Genomic DNA, 20,492 nt, shown 5'->3' with positions numbered 1-20,492 from the left:
GACCCCGTGGCTCCTGCTTCGCAGGAGTTTGCTAGGGGCCTCCTCGTTAACGACTCGAGCGGAGCGAGAGGAGCAGTGGGGTCTGGGGCGAAGCCCCAGCCGCCGGAGGCAGACCGGGCGGTGGGTTGGTGCTGGCAACTTGGAGTGTTTAATAGCAATTTTATTAGCAAATTATATTTCAAGTAATTAAATTAAGGCCTGACAAAAAAGTATCATCTCACATGTCGTTCTGACCATCCAAATTAATAATCAATATCTACGGGGGGGAGAGGGGGGTATTTATATTCATGAGGGCAGGGGCAGGGCAGGGGCAAGCGTTTCAGAATTTCGTTACCCCTGAATGCAGCTGCAAGTTACCCCTGAACTGCCTCAAAAATTGCACGTCTCCTGACTCACTCTATCGCGCTATAGATATTATTTTTTGGTGTGACTGGTCGCTGACGGGCTGCACGGTCACCTGAAGCCGGTTCACCGGGGTGGGGGTCTGCCTCCGGCGGCTGGGGCGCTGCCCCAGACCCCGTGGCTCCTGCTTCGCAGGAGTTTGCTTGGGGATTCCCCACTACCGACTCGAGCGGAGCGAGAGGAGCAGCGGGGTCTGGGGCAGCGCCCCAGCCGCCGGAGGCAGACTGGGAAAAGATTTGCTGCCCCAGACCCGGTGGGTCGTGCGTCGCCGGAGCGTGCCAGGGGACTCCCCGCTAACGACTCGAGCGGAGCGAGAGGAGCCACGGGGTCTGGGGCAGAGCCCCAGCCGCCGGAGGCAGGTCGAGCCCCCCTCTATAACCCCCGGTTAGTCCCGAGGTGCACCCGAGAATCAGCCGGAGCACCAGCCGATGTACGGCTGTGTGGAAGGCCAGTGGGTGGGTAGCTGCTGAGTGCCTTTGAACAGGTGAAATTTCTGGTTTTTTTCAGATTTTGGAAGTTCAAAAGTGACTGGTATTTTGAGGAGTTGATTGACAGTGCTTAGTAAATACAATTGACTCGGAATTGAAGAACAGAACCCCCGTTTGGCCCCATCTCGCTCCGTCTCGCTCCGTCTGGTTTTGGTATCCCCAGACTCGCACGGAATGGAATGGTGTATAGGGTTAGGACGAAAATCTGGGGAGAAGTGAGTTTGGGAGTTTGATGGACCAATAGGAATGCAGATGATTGGTCTTTTACGGTGCGAAGTTGGAAATGGGAGTTTACTGGCTGGTCAGATGCTGGTGGGTTAGTTTTTAAACAGTGCCTGATATTTTGGTGAACCGGGTTTTGAATTCCTGACTATCATTTTTTTGTTTCCACCGCTGAAAAAAACAACTTCTGGAATTCTGGTATCTGGTTTAAAAAGCCGACCTGAATCGTATCCAGTGATCAAATCCATCCATATTTTGAAATCGGATTTTGGTCCATTAATCATTCCGAGTTTGTCGTTCCGAGAAACACTCAGACAAACCCGCTAACTGATAACACTTCTGCTACTATAGGTTGATTCCTTTTGTAGAGAACGCTTTTAATATCTGATATCTGTTCTGTTTCAGTCGTAATTGTAACAACGAGATCTGCTACGACTCAATTGCAATACTCCAACAAACACACCCGTACTGCATTTTTTTCACCTTCTCGCATCAACTGGAATCTTTTTTTGTCACTGCTACAAAGAGCCTTGTTCCAATTTACACAACAAAAACCATGTTCAAGTCACAAATCGCTGTTCGTGGAGCTTCGTCCATGATCTCGCGTAGAATGTTGTCATCTTCGCGAGTTGTGAGCAATGCCGCTGCCGCTGCTGCTGCTCCTGTTGAAAGACTTAAGACTTTCAAGATTTACAGATGGAACCCCGATACTCCAGAAGAGAAGCCATATCTCAAAGAATATAAAGTGGATTTATCCAAGACAGGACCCATGGTTCTTGATGCATTGCTGAAAATTAAGAATGAGCAGGATGCTACCTTGACATTCCGTCGTTCGTGCCGTGAAGGTATTTGTGGATCATGTGCCATGAACATCGACGGTAGAAACACTTTGGCATGTCTGTGTCGTATTGAACAAGACGAATCTAAAGACTCGAAGATCTATCCTTTACCACACATGTTTGTGGTGCGTGACTTGGTTCCCGATTTGACGCTATTCTACAAGCAATACAAGGCCATCGAGCCATACCTGCAAAGAGACTCTGTTCCCGAGGACGGAAAGGAGAACTTACAGACCATCGAGGATAGAAAGAAGCTCGACGGTATGTACGAGTGCATTCTGTGTGCCTGTTGTTCAACTTCGTGTCCTTCATACTGGTGGAATCAACAAGAATACCTCGGACCCGCCGTGTTGATGCAAGCCTACAGATGGATGGCCGACTCGCGTGATCTGGCCACCGACAAGCGTCGTGAAATGCTACAAAACTCCATGAGTTTATACAGATGTCACACCATCATGAACTGTGCCCGAACATGTCCCAAGGGCCTCAACCCCGGTCTTGCCATCGCTCGTATCAAGAAGGAGATGTCTTTCTAAGTAACTAATTTACATTTTTTTATTCTTTTTGGGGGGCCAGTCTGCCTCCGGCGGCTGGGGCTTCGCCCCAGACCCCGTGGCTCGCTTCGCTCGTTGCGTGGGGAATCGGACTGGTTCTTTTCGTTTCGGTGTAATTGGTTCACTGCCATATGTTTATAAAAAGTCAAGCCACGAAACGAAGCCATTCTGTTAGAAGCCCTTGACAATTACCAACCCGCAGTTCACGACAAGCTCAAATGACAAATGTTGATTAAAAAGTAAATGTCAGACATAAATGAATTGTATCAAGTTTTATACAGTTTATCTTACCATAACCTGCTGAATTCCATTGATCCTCGCTCGAAAAATGACATCATTTTAGTTACATTTGATTTATAGACCAGCCAAAAGAACAGACGAGAACGTAGAGTTTTCTCGGGAAGCTGTGGTTTAGTGAGAAGCGTACTTTGTGCGAGCAGCTCCACCACGCTTCTCGAGCTTCTCCTGCCTCTTCGACTTGGTCTGAGGACCTGTAGCTTCCTCGGCAGGGCCTTGAGCACCTCCACCAAACTGGCTCCTCACGCCCTTAAAAAGTCCCCACGCCTTATACGCAGCATACAATGGAATCTGTCATGTTAGTCCTCGCCATTCCCCCCAAAAAACTCCTGCGAAGCAGGAGCCACGGGGTCTGGGGCGGAGCCCCAGCCGTCGGAGGCATCAACCTACCGAGAAATATAAATACCACACGGCATTACGGCCAGTAATGACCACCAGCAAATCACACAGAAACGTCACGTAGATGACATCGTGGAACCATTCGGTCAATCCCGGCTGGTTGACGTCAGAACCCGGGCGAACGAGCGAGCCCTTGGCGTCGAACACAGGACGGCCCATTCGTTCGATCTGGTACTCGAGGAAAAACGCCGGCAGCGACAGGATCAGGTACGGTTTTATAGACCGAGGCCGTGACAGAACAAAGTATGACAGCAGGAACAGGCCATTAAATACCAGCGACATGAGATGCAGAGTCTTCAGACTGGCGGTATTAGACACCGCCAGCTTTTTAGCAGCTGCGTTGGCCATTCTTGTTTTAAAGTGTGTATTTTCAGGTCGACGAGCATGAAATGTCGCCCATGATCTGGAATCTCGTGAAGTTGCCAGGATGTTAGGGTACGTCCCTGGGGTCGGACCTGCCTCCGGCGGCTGGGGCTCTGCCCCAGACCCCGTGGATCCTGCTTCGCAGGAGATGGCTGGGACCGTGGGGAGAGTCGACTCGAGCGGAGCGAGAGGAGCAGCGGGGTCTGGGGCGGAGCCCCAGCCGCCGGAGGCAGGTCCCCACAGCCAGCCAGTATCCGGGGAAAAAATGCGGTTATATATACAGGGTAGAAATGCTAGGACGAGGAAGGTGGTCGGCGTCGGCGACGGGAGGGGTTGTAGCGGAAACAACCCACTCGTTCTTTGCGGTCGGTGGGTGCTTCTTTGCCGTGTTGGAAGTGGATGATTCGCGAGACTTCTTCGTCCAGGGCCGCTAGACTGGTGAGGAGGAAGAAACAGCTTTCGACGACAGGGACTCGTAGGGGTGTGAAGGGTGAGAGCCAGAATTGTGACGAGTTGATTCCGACTTCGAGTCGGACGACTTTCAGGATCCGGATCCATTCTTTGAATGAGTACGTTGTCTCAGGAGATTGGGCCAGTGTTCGCGACAGTGTCCGCACTTGTTTGATGAGAACAAGCATTCGTCGTGTGTGGATCTTCGATAGGTTGGATGTAGAGATATTGGCATTCTGAAGGTCGTTGGATGTGTAATGAGACGAGGTTCTGGCTGTTGGAGATGACCGTCCTGATGACGACCGACGGGCTACACGTTTCTGTGGCCTTTTGGATGTGGTTTTTGGTGGGGATTTCTCGTTGTATGAGGATGACGGTGAGATGTGTGACCTGCCTTTTAGAGAGTTTGGTTTCTCGGTTGCTTGTTTTTCTCGTGTATTACTCGGTTTGTGGACAGATTCAGAGTCTTTATTCACTTGAGGATCACTGCTGTCTTTCTCATCTGGCTGCTGTGGTTCATCTTCGTCGTTGTCGAGGTCTTCGTAATCGTCATCGTGGGGGTCATCGCCGCTGTGTACTAGGACTTCCGAATCTGGATAATCGACCCTGCCATCAAAAGACTCGCCTTCTTCGCTCTCTTCGGGCAAACGTACTGCGACATTATCTGGTTGGTCATCGTCGCCTTCATCGTCGTTGAATTCATCGTCTGATTCCACGCTTGCCTTGCGAGATTCCTGTTTTTCTTCTCTTTCCTCACGCGCCTGCTCATTATCTTCGTTTTCGTTTTCGTTTTCCTCTTCTTCATGCTCCGACTCGGCTTCTTCAATGTCTTCGATAATATCCTCATTCACATTACCTTCGGAATCATGTGCTGGACCCTCGGGTGTAGGAGTATCGCTGTCACTATCGTCATCGCCATCGTTGTCAGTTTCGCTATTAGATTCTATACTGCTCGGCCAGTACCTAAACAACGATTCGTCAGACTCGTCGTTAGTCATTGTCGATGCACTCTTTAAGAACAAAGGCTGGCCAGGTCGACTCGTCGGTACCAGTCCAGCATTGCTAGAATCCTGTCTTTCGAGCTCTGTAAATGGATTGTGTGATGCTTTCTTTGTATGGCTACCAAGTCCCTTGTTAAATACACTCAAATTGCCAATGAACCCTGTTATTCGTACAAGCCGTCGAGTAAACCTATCACCTTCTTCTGTAATGAACGTAAAGATAGTAGAACTAAGACTTGAAATCAGGATAGTCATCATAGGCACTGCTCCGATTGCCCATACTACAAAGAACGTTCTTCCTCCTGGAGATTTTGGAGTGAAATCACCAAATGAATTAGCCACAAACAGCAATCCACAAAAGTATATTCCTTCAAAATACGACCACCCTTCAATAAGTGAAAAAGCCATCGCTCCTATAAGAAGAAATGCTGCATACAACAGCAACGCCTTGAATGCTAGCTGATTGTTGGCATTGGAGATTTCTCGTCGATGGATCCGTCTTAGAATATGAAACGCATCTTCTGGCTTTAGCGTCTCGAATTTGTTTTCAGCCACCAGCTTTTCATATTTTTTCTTTCTTGCTTGTTCGATCCGTCGATAAACCAAGGCTGTACCATTAGACTCTACAATGGCAGCACTTATCGAAGCGACACTGAGACCAATAAGGAACACGCCAATATAAGCGTAGAATATGATTATAGTTCTTGACAGATGGGTCTTAGGAAGAATATCACCAGCAGCTACTGTTAAGCATACACCCATGCAAAAATACATCGCATCACCAAAAGTCAGTCCTTGAATCATAGCAGTAAAAATACCTCCTCCAAATCCAATCCACACTATAAATATTACATTAAGAAACATCAGTCGAGATTGCATATGAGTAATTGACAATGGCACAACTGACCGTTTTAATCTCCTGCCAATTTCGTTGATAAGTAGTAGAGTAGCACCAATGAAATATAAAATACATGCTACTACTCCAAACCAAAACCCATCGTACGCTCGTACGCTGTCGTCGTCGAAATAAACGTACTTTGATGCTATTATGAGACCCAATAAAATCATGCTTGCAATATACCATCCTCCTATGGAAATAGTTTGTGACAATCTGTGGTTAATTAATCCCGTGAAGTTCATATACAATGACAAATTCGACATGCAACCTAACAACAATGATAGTCCATTCAGCGCGTAAATCCAAGCGAAATCCGCTGGATACCTAACTGGTTCTGTCACTGTGGCTCTCCAAGTATCAGCTACCGAGGCAGTTGAGCACAGATTGCCCAATGGACCAATAGACGCAGCGATGATTGGCGCACTACTAGACAGCATATACCAGCCAACATTAGCCCAGTTCTCGGGTTCAACTTCCAGTTGATGAATTGGCACATCCGACATCATCGACTCACGAAGATTTTCCACCACCAGCTCCACTGGAGTCATTGCTATATAATTAAGCTCGTTCTGGGACAGTGGGAAGTTCGGTATTCGGTCTCTGAAAATAATGCTCTGAATCGACGAATTCGACCGATCCGACTCCTGATCCTCCAAATCATCGCTATCAATCTGGTCATCACCGCTATTATGGGCATCTCCGCGATCATTATCAGTAGATTTGCGGTTGAGTGTTTCTGATAAGCTATTTATCACACTACGCACTCTGCCGTTTTCGTTCTTTCTGCTGTTTGACTTCCTACTACGAGGAACTTTCCGCCGAGGAGGTGGTTTCGGAAGATGGTGGAACTTGAGCTTCGACTTCAGTTTCGAAGCTGACATGGAAGACCGCGATGTCGCTGGCTGTAGCGGAGCCATCGGAGTGTAACGGTGGGCCGAATCGTGGACATCTTTGGGCTCGTCCGATGATCCACTCGAGCTCTTTCCAATCCCGTTCTCCACTCCCATTATTCACTCGAAACGCTCGGAAGCAGAAAAAGACGGTCTGACTAACTAGCTCAACCACAGGATGGAGCTTTGTTCAAGTCAACTCGCTATCTATTTAAGATGCTCATGCCCTTTTCTTCCATGCGTGCTACGTCCGAGATATGTGCATGTTCCATGCACATGCGCGGCTAAGATAAGGAGTCTCTGCGTAGATCTCAGATGAACGGTGGGCGTCGTCAGCCCCACCTCTCCCCCTCCACCCCTCTCTTCTAAACCATGGAATGTTTTCCTGCTATTTCACCCCTATAACTCTAAAAACGTGTCGCCAAGCCTGTGCTCTCTGTACCAGAATACTTTGTGCTCCCCTGCCACTGGCCCGGGTGGGCCTGCCTCCGGCGGCTGGGGCTCCGCCCCAGACCCCGCTGCTCCTCTCGCTGCGCTCGAGTCGTTTCTAGCCTCTTCCCCTCTCGCCGCCATCTCCTGCGAAGCAGGAGCAACCAGGGTCTGGGGCGGAGCCCCAGCCGCCGGAGGCAGTCCCCGTCCCCCTGGATCGCTGCCAGTTAAACTACACCCCACCTGCTGTGAGCGACCTCACTTGGCAGCACCCCAATCTTATCAGTCGCCGCACGAACGTGCGGCATAGATTTCAGTGCTGCGAATCCCGCGACTCTAACGTCCTACGTCACAATACACGAAGACGAAGCTCCAGCCACTACCACATATCACGACACCTTCAGTGCCTGTGCGCGACAACTTGACACGGTCCTTTTGTACTTTTAAAGGAATTCGACAGATCTTGTGCCGCAATTGATTAGGGTGTTCTTTTTGGGCGTATATCAGGTCGGCAGAGGTCACCTTTTAGTTGGATTTACTGCCTGTTTTCCACATGTCTCCAGTTGAGGCTAGCCAGGAGGACCAACCTCCATTGAGTGGGCCTGTTCAGGGTTCTGACCCTGAGAATGGTGCTATTGATTCTTCCGAGATGGACGAAGTGGATTTAAAGGAACCTGCTGATACAACCACTTCTGATAGTGCTACTGTGTCTTCCGAAAAGACAGTGGTCAAAGAACAGAGTCCCGCCGACGGTCCAGCGTCGGAACATGACGTGCAAGAGACTAAGGTTGATGAATCCACTGCTGCTAGTACAGAAGGAGAATCTTCTCAAGAATCAGAAAGAGCAGACGAAACTGATAATACAAACGCTACTACGGGTTTGTCGTCAGAATCTATTGATCCAGTGGTATCGACTAGCAATGCTGCTAGCACTGCCGAGTCTGAATCAGCAACTTCGGCTCCGGCTACTAATGTAGAGACAGCATCAACTTCTCCAAGCGTTTCTTCGTCAGCCTTGTCGTCTACTACGACAGTTCCTAATAGCCATTTGGATACTCCAAAAAAACACAACCGTCGTTCGCCGTCAATGGCTTTGTCCATTTCGTCTATTGACAGTAGTCAGCAGGCCAGCGTCTTTATAAAGAAGACCTTAGCATCGATAAAAGCGAGCAAAGATATTCGTAAAATCAGCGCCCTAGACAATGCTCTTCACAAGGCAATTAGTAAGTTCACCGTGCTCTTTGCCAATTTTCAATGACTCCAGTTAAATTAGTGCTATTACCACCTATCGAGCTTGCTCATATTTAACAGAGTCAAAAAATGAAGATGAAGATGGATATGGATACGATTGATACTAACTAATTATAGAACACTTTGAGGAAGACCCATCGGCACTATCTACTCCTACTTTTGTGTTTGAGCCACTGAATATAGTGTGTACGCAGTCAAGCAACAACGAGTTAAAGGCAGAAGCCATGGATTGCATTGGAAAGCTATTTACATATGCGTATTTCCAAGACCCAGAACCACCAGAGGTTGATAGTGAATCGGGAATCACACCTCCTCCCACAATTCCTCTGGTTGATAGGGTTGCTGCGTCAATATGTGAGACTTTCAAGACAGAGGACATTGATGCGAGGGTCGAGTTGCAAATAATTAAAGCTCTTCTTGCAGCTGTTATAAATGACAAGCTGTTTGTGCATGGTAAGATTCTGCTCAATTCGATTCGAAAAATATACTTCATTTCAGTGCGATCCCTGTCTCAGGCTAATCAAGGAGTAGCCCAAGCTGCCTTGACACAAATGGTCGATAAGGTCTTTGAAAGAGTGAAAAAATTCATCAACTTGTCTACAAGAAGCAACAAATCATCAAGCTTAGATGTATCGTCGCTGAGAAACGGATCAGTTGCATCTACAACTTCTGCAGGAGAGGAGAGTACTCCTGAACTTACTCTGCGTTCTATGACTCAGAAAACAACTTCACAAAGACACTCGATTGAAGACGACCGGATAGCTAAAGATGAATCACTTGAATTGAATGTAGACGATGCAGGAGCTGACTCAAACGATTTGATGATCAAAGATGCGTTCTTGGTTTTTAGAACAATGTGTATGTTGACAGAGAAGCCTTTGGAAGATGACGGCACCAATCTCAAATCACAAGCAGTGCGTACCAAATTGTTGACATTACATCTGGTTCACACTATTCTCAAAACCCACATGAGCGTATTCACATGTAATAACTTGTATATCAAGTCGTCAAACAAGGGCGACGAAAAGTTTGTCATTGCTATCAAGGATTATGTGTGTTCGATGCTGGCAAGAAATGCCGCGAGTATTTCGAGCCCTGTATTTGAAATCTCTGCGGAAATCCTCTGGTTAATCTGGAGTAATTTGCGTAGTCAGTTCAAGAAAGAGATTTCTGTATTTTTAGTGGAAATTTATTTCCCCATTTTGGAAATGAAAACTTCCACTGTACACCAAAAGCAATATTTCTTGTCGATTCTACAGAGAGTATGCAATGATCCTAGGGCATTGGTTGAGATTTATCTCAATTATGACTGTGACCGAAATGCACCCGTCAACGTTTTTGAGCATATTATCGATGTTTTGGTTAAGATGGCTGTGACTCCTGTCCACATGACACAAATGCAACTTCAAAACTATTACGAAGCAAAGACGAAACATCAAGTATTGGCAACTTATAATCTGTCTCTTCCTCCTGCTCTGGCAATCGCAAGTTTGGCTGGTCAAAGCCATGTCGAAGCGTCTGCTCAATATCCCATGGAATATAGTCTGAAAATGGTAGCCCTCGACTCACTAGTAGCTGTGCTTCGATCTTTGCTCACCTGGTCTCAACGTGGTATCGCTGCTGCGCTGACTACCAACAGCACCAGTCATGACGCGTTATCAGAGTTGAATGGCGCAGTGGGTGATTCCAATGTCGATTTGGATGAAACTCCGTCTGGAGCTGCCACTCCAAACCTTTCCAATGGCAAAGGGTTTTCAGACGACCCATCACAATTTGAATCGCTTAAGCATCGTAAAGCAGCTTTATCTGGAGCAGTACGGGAATTTAATTTCAAACCTAAACGTGGTCTAGAAAGGCTCATTAGAGAGGGGTTCATTTCTTCCAAGGAACCTATAGAAGTGGCCAAATTCCTGCTTAATACCGAGGGTCTTGACAAGGCCACTATTGGAGACTTCCTTGGTGATGATGATCCATATCATATCTCGATCATGCATGAGTTTGTGGATTTGATGGATTTCAAGGGTCTTTCATTTGTAGATGCACTACGACGATTCCTTCAAGGGTTCCGATTACCAGGAGAAGCACAGAAAATCGACAGATACATGTTGAAATTTGCGGAACGATATATTTCCGACAACCCAGGCGTATTCTCCAATGCAGATACACCATATATTCTTGCCTATTCGGTTATCATGCTCAACACCGATTTGCACAGTCCAGAGATTAAACAAAGAATGACTACCGAGGAATTCATTCGTAATAATCGTGGTATAAATGACTCGGCCAACCTGCCAGATGAGTTCCTCTTGAACATTTACCACGAAATTCAAACAAATGAAATCAAGCTGTTGTCAGAACAACACGCAGCTTTACTCTCATCAGGTGGTACTCAGGGTGGCTCGTTTGCAGCCAATTTTGGTTTAACTTTGGCAGCTGTTGGAAGAGACCTTCAACGTGAAGCATACATGCAAGCATCCAAGGAAATGTCATCCAAAACGGAACAGCTTTTCAAGAGACTCATTTCCAGCGAAGATGGTAGAAACAAAGATAATGAGTTTTATATCGCATCCCATATTGAGCATGTCAAGCCAATGTTTGAGTTTGCTTGGATGTCTTGTCTTGCTGGTTTAAGTGGACCATTCCAGGAGAGTGAAGAAGCCGATGTTGTCAGGTTGTGTATGGAGGGCTTGAGACTGGCTATTAGAATTGCCTGTCTGTTTGATGTTGAACTGGCTCGAATTTCGTTTGTGTCTGCACTAGCTAATTTCACAAATCTTCAGAGTTTGAGTGAGATGAAATTAAAGAATGTAGAGGCTGTCAAAGTGTTGCTCACAACTGCTTTATCCGAAGGAAACATGTTAAAGTCATCGTGGAAAGATGTTTTGACTTGTATCAGTCAATTGGAAAGATTCCAGTTGATTGCCAGTGGTATTGAGGCAAAGTCGATTCCTGATGTCACTAATGCTCGATTTGCCTCGCGTGAATCAGTTGATCGAGTCCGTTCGTTTGGTAGTCCTGCTAACTTCCGAGCTGCAGTATTTAATCCTGAAGTTGGTCGCGAATTGCAGTCTTCAACTATCGAGGTAGACATGGACAAGATTTTCACACAAAGTTCGCAATTATCAGGAGATGGCATTGTCGAGTTTGTCAAGGCATTGACTGCTGTTTCCTCTGAAGAAATTCAATCTTCTGGTAACAGTGACCATCCACGGATGTTCTCGCTGCAAAAAATGGTTGATGTATCGTACTATAACATGGAGAGAATCAGAGTTGAGTGGTCACAATTGTGGGTCATCATGGGAGATCAGTTTAACAAAATGGGCAGTCATGAGAATGCCAATGTTGTCTCATTTGCTCTCGACTCTTTACGACAATTGTCATTGCGATTTTTTGATTTAGAGGAGCTTTCGCATTTCAAATTCCAAAAGGATTTCCTTAAACCTTTTGAATATACTATGGTTCATAACAACGACAAAGCTGCTAAGGAGCTGGTTCTGGAATGTCTTCAGCAAATGATTCTAGCCAAATCGGATCGTATCAAATCAGGCTGGAGTGCTATGTTTGGCGTTTTCTCAAAGGCATCAAATGTAGAATATGGTATGTAAAGTGATTGGTTGAGACCGAGTAGGGATAAAAGGTACTAACAAAATAGGGTCTATTGTGAGTGCATCATATGATTTGACAAAAAAGATTTATGACGAGTATATTGTACAAGTGATTTCACAGGGTAGTTTTGGCGATCTAATGCTTTGCTTGAGTAGCCTTGCAAAGAATCCCAAATACCAAAAAACCAGTCTTCATGCTGTTGACTTGCTCAGAAAATCTATCAAGAGAATAGCCCCATTGAAAAAGGAAAAGGATGCAGGAATTAAAGACGAATATACAGAGTTATGGTTCCCTATTCTCTTCTCATTGCATGACATCATTATGAACGGTGAGGATCTAGAGGTTAGATCAAGAGCACTAAACTACATGTTTGATATTTTAGTTGAATATGGTGGACAGTTCGAACCTAGTTTCTGGGACTCGATTTGCCGAAAGCTTCTGTTCCCGATATTTGTTGTTCTCAAATCCAGATCGTCCAAGACGCAAGACGAACTGTCTGTGTGGTTGTCAACAACAATGATTCAAGCTCTACGGAACATGATTGCATTGTTGACGCATTATTTTGAGACGCTGGAAAGAATGCTAGACGGTTTCTTGGAACTCCTCGTGACATGTATTGACCAAGAAAATGATACTGTTTCGAGAATTGGTAGCTCATGTGTATTGCAACTGGTCATCCAGAATGTCGAAAAACTATCTCCTCAAAACTGGTCCTTGATTGTGGACAAGCTGGAATATCTGTTCAAAACGACCACTGCACATGAACTCATCGACAACAGTCTGCTAAGGGAATCAGAAGTGGTTTTACCCAGTACTCCGCCGACTAGTAGTTCTGAAAACGGTGCTGCCAATGGAGGACATAGTCGCAATGGCAGTAAAGATGAACACGCGAATCACGGTGAAGTTGAAGGAACAAGCCCGACCCTGTCACCCACGAAACACAAATCCAAGAATGGCAAGAAACCATCAAGGTTCAGAGCGACCATTGTTCGCAGTATCCTGCAATTGTTAATGATCGATACTGTTGAAGAGTTACTGAACAACCCCGAAGTGTTCAAGAAGATGCCAACCGACGACATTCTGCGATTGAGCGGTCACTTGAAAGCAAGCTACCTGTTTGCTAGGAAATTTAACGACAACCGAGAGCTTCGACTGGAGTTGTGGAGACAGGGATTCATGAAACAACTGCCCAACCTTCTGAAACAAGAGTCCACATCTGCTCTGACATATGTTGGTTTGATGATGAGGTTGTACAAAGACGACAGTAAACTCGAAAACGGCAACCGTCGCGACGAGGTCGAGATCGAGCTGATTCCACTCTGTGTCGAGATCATTAAAGGATACAACCACCTCGTTGCGACTGACGAGCGATATGTGAACACCCTCTCGCCTGTGGTAGTGCAAATCCTAGACGAGTACAGCGGGTTCAAGGACAACGAATTCGAGAAGAATATCCACGACTTCTATCCCGAGGTGGTCAAGATCCTCGGCAAAGACCTGTCACCAGAGCTCCGTGCCGCTGTGCAAAAGGTCCTCACCCGTCTGGGAGAACTCAAGTTCACCTAGTTTTAGAATATATCTAAGTATATTTATACATGTGCTGTTTATTGCCTCTCGGGACGGGTTCTGCCTCCGGCGGCTGGGGCTCCGCCCCAGACCCCGCTACTCCTCTCGCTGCGCTCGAGTCGATTCGTTCGGGGTCCCTGGTATCTCCTGCGAAGCAGGAGCAGCGGGGTCTGGGGCGGAGCCCCAGCCGCCGGAGGCAGCGCCCCTGAGGGGAGAATGCGAATGAAATAAATTAGAGAGGTGGAGTTACAAAATACCTGAGTCTTTGAGCGCGTTTTGGAGGATGGTCTCTTTGACGGCCGCGAAGACGAGGCGGATGTTGGACGTGTCGGTGGCTTGGGTAAGATGCGGGTAGATGTTCAGGCCGGCCCGGTTGGTCTGGGTGAACCTGTAGAGAATGTATTTGACGGCCTTGTTGACGTCGTTGCCGCCCGTGTAGTCGGGGAAGTAGTTTTCTAAGGGAGAATAGGGTAGTTTTTCGGTGAACACGTCGATTTTGTTGAGAAAGAGCACCACCGAGGTGCGTGCGAACCATGGCGAGTTGATGATGGAATCGAAAAGTACTAGCGATTCGGCCATACGGTTTTGTCCCTTTTGTTCTAGAAGGACTTGGTCATATTCAGAGAGGGCGACACAGAAAATCACAAGCGTCACGTTCTCAAAACAGTGGATCCATTTCTTACGTTCAGATCGCTGGCCTCCTACGTCGTACATCAAAATATCCAGACCACCCATGTCGAATCGGGTCTCATAGATACCGGTTGTCTTGATACGGGCTCGTAGAATATCGTTGACACTGGGGATATAGTCAGGGTCGCCGATTCGCTTCACATTGGAAAAGAAGTAAGGAGCAGAGTCCATGATATAAAACTCCGACCGACGTTGACTCACTAGTTTGCGGACTTCGGGTCGCGCCCACAATCTTTCGACAATGGAGACTAGCTCGGGATCAAGCACGGTGTCAGGATCAGGGGAGATAATCGACTTGGAGATATAATCGAGATCTTGTTGTGACACTGGACTGTATCTACGTTTAGTAGTCAATGTAGACATGGTGGCAGCGTCAGAGTGCTGAGTAGTAGTATCATCAGTCTGCGAGTGACCAGCAGTTTCAGTGGTTTCTATACCATTAGTATCATCAATATTGTCAACATCAGTTTCGGAAGTGGTTTCAGTATCAACAGAAATACCGAATTTGGCAAGCGCATCTACAACTGCTTTTGAACAGTCGAGTAAATTCTTGTAGACAGTAGTCTTGTACATAAGTCTCTCTTCCTGAGAATAACCGTTCTGATGAATGATCTTCATCTGCTTGAGGATAGTTGATTTACCACTTTCTCCTGAACCGAGAAGTAGGATTTTCACAGGATCTTTGCCAGAATTGTCATTACTGGAATTGGGTTGCATGGGAACTCCTGATACTGCTGGACTTATCATATTATTTCCATTTGTATTGTTCTGAGTGCTATTCGTACCGGAGTAAGTACTAGCAAATGTAGATAAGGGAGTCTGACCCCCAGGCAATGGTCCATTGCCATTGGATCCACCATTTGTCTGAACATGAACAGCAGAACTGATGTCAGCGCCTCCAGATTTGCCTGACACATTCGACTTGTTGGCTCCTTGGGCATTTCCATTAAGCCTTACTGTAGCATTCTGATTCTCATTATCCTCCGTTGACTTTGGACTGGATAAACAAGAGCCCATTGTAGCCGCTAGACTTGGAACCAGCAAGCAACCTCAATTTTTTATAAAGTCAGTTTTCAACCAAAAATAAAAATTATTTCGACCAATTGACAGAAAACCCCTTGAAATTTCACTCCTTGCAATTTCGAGTAATTAGACTATACCGGTTAGATAAGACGCCGGCTTTCCGATACCCAATAACGTAATAAACAATTGAAAAAAGGACAACTCCAAGTGCCGGCTGATAATCTGTATATATATATATACAGATTAATACTGGAGCAAAGCCGTGAGGTCCCGGCAATAACGACAAATATCAGACAGTGTTTGAGATTACAGAAGCGATGAAGGTCCACCACACCCAAATAGGGATAGATCCCTTTTATATGTACTGAATGTATCTCACCTGCACTAACGCTCCTTTGCCAGAGTCGTGCTCCTCCTGCTCTATATCAGTATATGGTTAGGGTTTTTTCAAGAACCCGCCTTGGAAGACCGCCTGGCCGTTGAGTTTTTACTTGTGGCGGATGCCGGAGACCCTACGGAGTTATTCGCGTTAGTTCTTGGCAAAATAAAACGTAAAAATAGCCCCAAAATAACCCATCAAAAGATAAAACAATGGGTATTTATCCGGGTTAAAGACGAACGAGAAAAAGCAGCTGCGACTCCAAGGGCCCGCTTGTCGATCATTCAGGGGTAACCCCCGGACCCCGCCGGCAACACTACCCACTATCAGGAATTGCCCCACTATACCCCACCAAGTGACTTAGAGCCCTATCCGAGGAAGATTTATAGTATAGCATTTGATTTCAGTAGGTTCGTTGAGTGATTTAATGGTGTGAGAGTGTGGTTTTCGTTTGTGTCAACCGAAGTAAGAACCACATCCACATTTGATTACACAGATCAGCAGCGAGCATTAGCACACATCCCTGCCAAATACCCTGTGTATACTGAGAGTAAGTGGCCAGTAGATAATGAAGGTAAGAACAATTAACCGAAAACAAAGGAAAAATTAATTAAATCAATATCGAGGATTTAATAGTGACATCAGTAAACACACAACGAGCCAAAAGTCAAAAAAAATATCGAAGTAGTTAACAATAAATAATCAAGATAATTAAACATACAAGCTCTTCGGTCATCTCAGCTCACTCAATAACGCCGCAAACCCACAGCTCAAACAGGCAGATCAGCTGACTTTCAAAGAACCAGACCACAGAACCGACCACAGAGCATAAAACGACCACCAAAACTCCTCGAGCTCCGCTCGAGGAGCCACGGGGTCTGGGGCAGAGCCCCAGCCGCCGGAGGCATGTCCCCCTCCACCCCACCAACCCACGACCCCACCGACCCCACCGACCCCAATCAGTCTGATCTAGAGGGGACCCTGAACGTTACCCGTTTCATGCAGTCGCGAGACCCATTTGCGGATTGAGGCCGTTATGATCCGGGTGACCTCCCAACCGCAAGCAGCAGCTGCGGTCTGAATGTTAGCCGCGCGGGCGCCACAAACCACACTACAACACCTCATCATTATCTCTAATTGTAAGACTGGCTAAGGTTAATCTCTTACATCGCCAACTATCAGTTAGCATTTGATTGCCACCAAGACCAAGGTTATTCCCACGTTTTCCAGTCGGAGAGACCATAATTTGTGTGATTAGACCGTCAATTACCAGTACCAATAACCAGAACACGATTACAGCTTGCCTCTTTTGAAGTTTGCAAATCGAACATCATAAAATAACGACACACGAACCACATCAGCTGGTTGACAAGATATTCAATAGATAATAATAAACCACACGCGATATGAACGCTGAGTAGTAAGTAATCATTTTATCCAGCAGAGAATGAGCATATGTCGTGTTCATATCATTATTGAAAGAGCCAGAGAGCAGGATCTAACGCATTTCCAGAGTAATGATGCTGATTGATATTCGGATCAGTAAGCATACACCCGACGGACCAAGAAAACAGATATCACGCTTGTAGACAGTAATCCAGTATCACTGGTACACGAGCCACGTCATCCGAAGGATGTGTGATAAAACTTGAACTACGAGAAATGCACATTCAAGGTGATACTATCAGTTACTCTTCTACACGTACCGTCGGAGATGTGTGTTTACAGCCGGTTGGAGGGTAGAATTTGGAGGATAGAGACATGGCGCGTCTTCTATCACCACCAAACCAACACCACGCTACAGTTACACCCCACGTAACGACTCGAACAAAGCGAGAGGAGCCACGGGGTCTGGGGCAGAGCCCCAGCCGCCGGAGGCAGACCCCCTCCCCCAGTCCCAGGAAAGAGGAACTAACGCGAGGATGTAGATACGACTACCTGTTCAAACTGCTCCTTATCGGAGACTCAGGAGTAGGAAAATCGTGTTTGTTGCTGCGATTTGCCGACAACTCGTATACCGAGTCATATATCTCGACGATTGGCGTTGATTTCAAGATCAGAACCATTGATTTGGACGGCAAGACAGTCAAGTTGCAGATCTGGGACACGGCCGGCCAGGAACGGTTCCGGACTATCACTTCGTCATACTACCGTGGAGCCCACGGTATTATTGTGGTGTACGATGTGACTGATCAAGACAGTTTCAACAACGTCAAGCAGTGGTTCCAAGAGATAGACCGTTATGCCACTGAGGGCGTCAACAAATTGCTTGTGGGTAACAAGAGCGATATTGCCGATAAGAAGGTGGTTGAGTACAGTGTTGCCAAGGAGTTTGCTGATTCAATGAACATTCCGTTCCTTGAGACGTCTGCCAAAGACTCGACTAATGTCGAGCAGGCTTTCTTGACCATGGCCCGTCAGATCAAAGAGAGAATGGGCGGTGCTGGCGAGGGCGGATCGAGTGACAAGGCCAACGTCAACTTGCGTGGCCACAACGTTTCTCAATCCAACCAGAACGGCTGCTGTTAAGTGGGTGGACCATCCTCTAGCGGTCCCTTTTTATTATTATTTTTTCATCGCTTCATGCCCTACACACCACACACTTGCACCCACCACCTCCTCCTTTCCCGCTATACCATCCACTTCCTTGCCTGCCTGCTTATCTGTCTTGCTTCACTAAACTTAAACTAATAAAGAGTTCTTTTATTTGCGAACCACGGGCTTCTCTTCTGGAGTTCAGCCTCCGGCGGCTTGGGCTCTGCCCCAGACCCCGTAGCTCGCTTCGCTCGTTTCTTCTGGGGTCCAGGGTCTGTCTCTGGCGGCTGGGGCTCTACCCCAGAACCCGTGGCTCGCTTCGCTCGTTTTTCTGTAGGTTTCTGGGGTCGTTTGGGGGTGTTGAGGTCAGCCTCCGGCGGCTGGGGCTCTGCCCCAGACCCCGTAGCTCGCTTCGCTCGTTTCTTTCGGGAAACCAACTACTCAATTGCCCTCTAAAGTTGACTCCTGAGCCACTCCAGACCTTGCAGCTGGCTTAGTTCGATTTTTCAGGCACCAACTGAGATTCCGAGATTCCATCCCGGCTGGTGAACCTCTACGATGACCGTGATCCAGTGTCACAAAAACAACTCAGCTCGCTCCAGTGAATGGACCAGTGAATGGACCACACCCGTCCGAGCGACTCACAGAGCAATTGACCCGTTTCCACTGGAAAATACACCCTCTTCGTCTGGCAATGCCACCACAGAGACCCCCTGAATCCCACCACAGCAACCCCCAGCAGCTGCCCACCGGTCCCAAAACGAGCGAAGCGAGCCACGGGGTCTGGGGCAGAGCCCCAGCCGCCGGAGGCAGACCCCCCAACGGCCAGCTTCTCCGTGAAATAAAACATTTGGTAACAAATGTAAAACTGAGAGTATCAGGAAGCAGAGGCCGGTGGTTTGACGGCGGTAGGTAGTGAGTGGGTCATGGCGGAGGCACTGTCTTGGCCAGCTGTTTTAGACAGACAGAAGAAAGACAGACAGAAAGTGTCGAAAGTAGCAGAGTCTTGCAAGAAGGAGAGTTACAGTCCATTCCTTCGCCGAGTCTCAGTTGGGGCCCACTTTGCTACTGCTGGTGCAAGCAAACGGCAGAGTTCAAGCGGGGGAGTCGAAATGAGGGCGGCAGTTGTACGGTTACTGTTCTCGTCATGGTTGCTCTGATGGTCATTAATTTTATTCAGCCGAGCCGACGGACGGTAACATTAACAATATAATAATAATAAATAAGTTTAGTACATGAGGATGAATATGAATATGGTATAAGTAGAGAAGAAGAAGCCGAATCGGGGTAATTGACAGGATGCCTCTTCTGTTATCGCGCACTTGCCCCTCCCCGGACCCCGCACATGCGATGCCTGATAGCAGTGGGGTCTACGAACTGGGCACACAGAGGTGGGGTGGGGTCGAGCCGGAGCAATCGGAGGGCGGGCTTGTTGCCAGTAGGTGTGCGAATGGGGCAAAGTGGGGACAAAAAGCGGGGAACTGGAGCTGGAGTTGGCGAAAAAGGGGGAGGGGAAAATTTCCAAGAAGGGAACGGTGCTGCCTCCGGCGGCTGGGGCTCCACCCCAGACCCCGCTGCTCCTCTCGCTTCGCTCGAGTCGGTTCGTCTCGGTCCCAGCAACCAATTCCTGTTAGGCAGGTGGGGAACAAGGGGAGTGATGTCGTCAGTGGGTGGGTCCAGGGGTTAGAATGTGTATTATAATATCTTTTCAAAAGTAAACAATGCTAAAAAATAAATAAACTTTGAGCCTGTCTTCAGCAGCAATGGCATGTTTCAGAAATATTTTGTTGGTATAAGGTTATAGCCAGGCTCGCAGACCTGCAGAACCAGCCAACGTCAACTGCGCACTCTAACAACCGACTGAACGGGCCAACGATGTTCACCAGCCAACCTTCCAAGAACAGCATCAGACAGTAGGCAGGAGACAAACAGCCGTCAGGCACCTTCCCGCAACGAACATGCGCATCATCGGCTGCTGCATATGAGCCATATCCAAATATCCCCTACTCCTTCCCTGTACACTACATTCTGCGATTCTGCGATTCTGAGATTCTGAGATTCGGTGCATTCTGTGCATTCTGCGCGTTCTATACATTGTAGCAGGTTCTGTGCATTGAGATCGTGCCTGTTCCTGTCACTCGCTCTTGTTCCTGTCCATGCCAGGATTGACTGTCCATCTCCGCCCAAACAATCCTCCTCAAACACCAACA

General features: G+C 47.3%; 6 protein-coding genes across 6 annotated transcripts; 4 read left to right on the top strand and 2 right to left on the bottom strand.

The window, feature by feature from the left end:
* Nucleotides 1-1,668: 1,668 nt before the first annotated feature.
* On the top strand, nucleotides 1,669-2,487 carry SDH2 (succinate dehydrogenase iron-sulfur protein subunit SDH2; the record flags this gene model as incomplete). The annotated part of the gene is made up of 1 exon (XM_018879414.1): nucleotides 1,669-2,487. One exon carries the CDS (start codon nucleotides 1,669-1,671, stop codon nucleotides 2,485-2,487), a length of 819 nt encoding a protein of 272 aa, XP_018737333.1.
* A 1,370-nt stretch (nucleotides 2,488-3,857) lies between these two features.
* On the bottom strand, nucleotides 3,858-6,920 carry TOK1 (Tok1p; the record flags this gene model as incomplete). The annotated part of the gene is made up of 1 exon (XM_018879413.1): nucleotides 3,858-6,920. The coding sequence occupies one exon, from the start codon at nucleotides 6,918-6,920 to the stop codon at nucleotides 3,858-3,860; it is 3,063 nt and encodes a 1,020-aa protein (XP_018737332.1).
* A 1,787-nt stretch (nucleotides 6,921-8,707) lies between these two features.
* Nucleotides 8,708-12,088, top strand: SEC7 (Arf family guanine nucleotide exchange factor SEC7; the record flags this gene model as incomplete). Its single annotated transcript, XM_018879412.1, has 1 exon — nucleotides 8,708-12,088. One exon carries the CDS (start codon nucleotides 8,708-8,710, stop codon nucleotides 12,086-12,088), a length of 3,381 nt encoding a protein of 1,126 aa, XP_018737331.1.
* Nucleotides 12,089-12,227: 139 nt separating this feature from the next.
* SEC7 (Arf family guanine nucleotide exchange factor SEC7) lies at nucleotides 12,228-13,655 on the top strand (the record flags this gene model as incomplete). The annotated part of the gene is made up of 1 exon (XM_018879411.1): nucleotides 12,228-13,655. One exon carries the CDS (start codon nucleotides 12,228-12,230, stop codon nucleotides 13,653-13,655), a length of 1,428 nt encoding a protein of 475 aa, XP_018737330.1.
* A 246-nt stretch (nucleotides 13,656-13,901) lies between these two features.
* On the bottom strand, nucleotides 13,902-15,362 carry GPA2 (guanine nucleotide-binding protein subunit alpha; the record flags this gene model as incomplete). Its single annotated transcript, XM_018879410.1, has 1 exon — nucleotides 13,902-15,362. The coding sequence occupies one exon, from the start codon at nucleotides 15,360-15,362 to the stop codon at nucleotides 13,902-13,904; it is 1,461 nt and encodes a 486-aa protein (XP_018737329.1).
* A 2,146-nt stretch (nucleotides 15,363-17,508) lies between these two features.
* YPT1 (Rab family GTPase YPT1) lies at nucleotides 17,509-18,276 on the top strand (the record flags this gene model as incomplete). The annotated part of the gene is made up of 1 exon (XM_018879409.1): nucleotides 17,509-18,276. One exon carries the CDS (start codon nucleotides 17,509-17,511, stop codon nucleotides 18,274-18,276), a length of 768 nt encoding a protein of 255 aa, XP_018737328.1.
* Between the last annotated feature and the right edge of the window lie 2,216 nt (nucleotides 18,277-20,492).

The sequence above is a fragment of the Sugiyamaella lignohabitans genome, chromosome B, assembly GCF_001640025.1.
Source record: "Sugiyamaella lignohabitans strain CBS 10342 chromosome B, complete sequence".
Taxonomy (NCBI): domain Eukaryota; kingdom Fungi; phylum Ascomycota; class Dipodascomycetes; order Dipodascales; family Trichomonascaceae; genus Sugiyamaella; species Sugiyamaella lignohabitans.
This window is presented reverse-complemented; position numbering and strand designations above follow the sequence as displayed.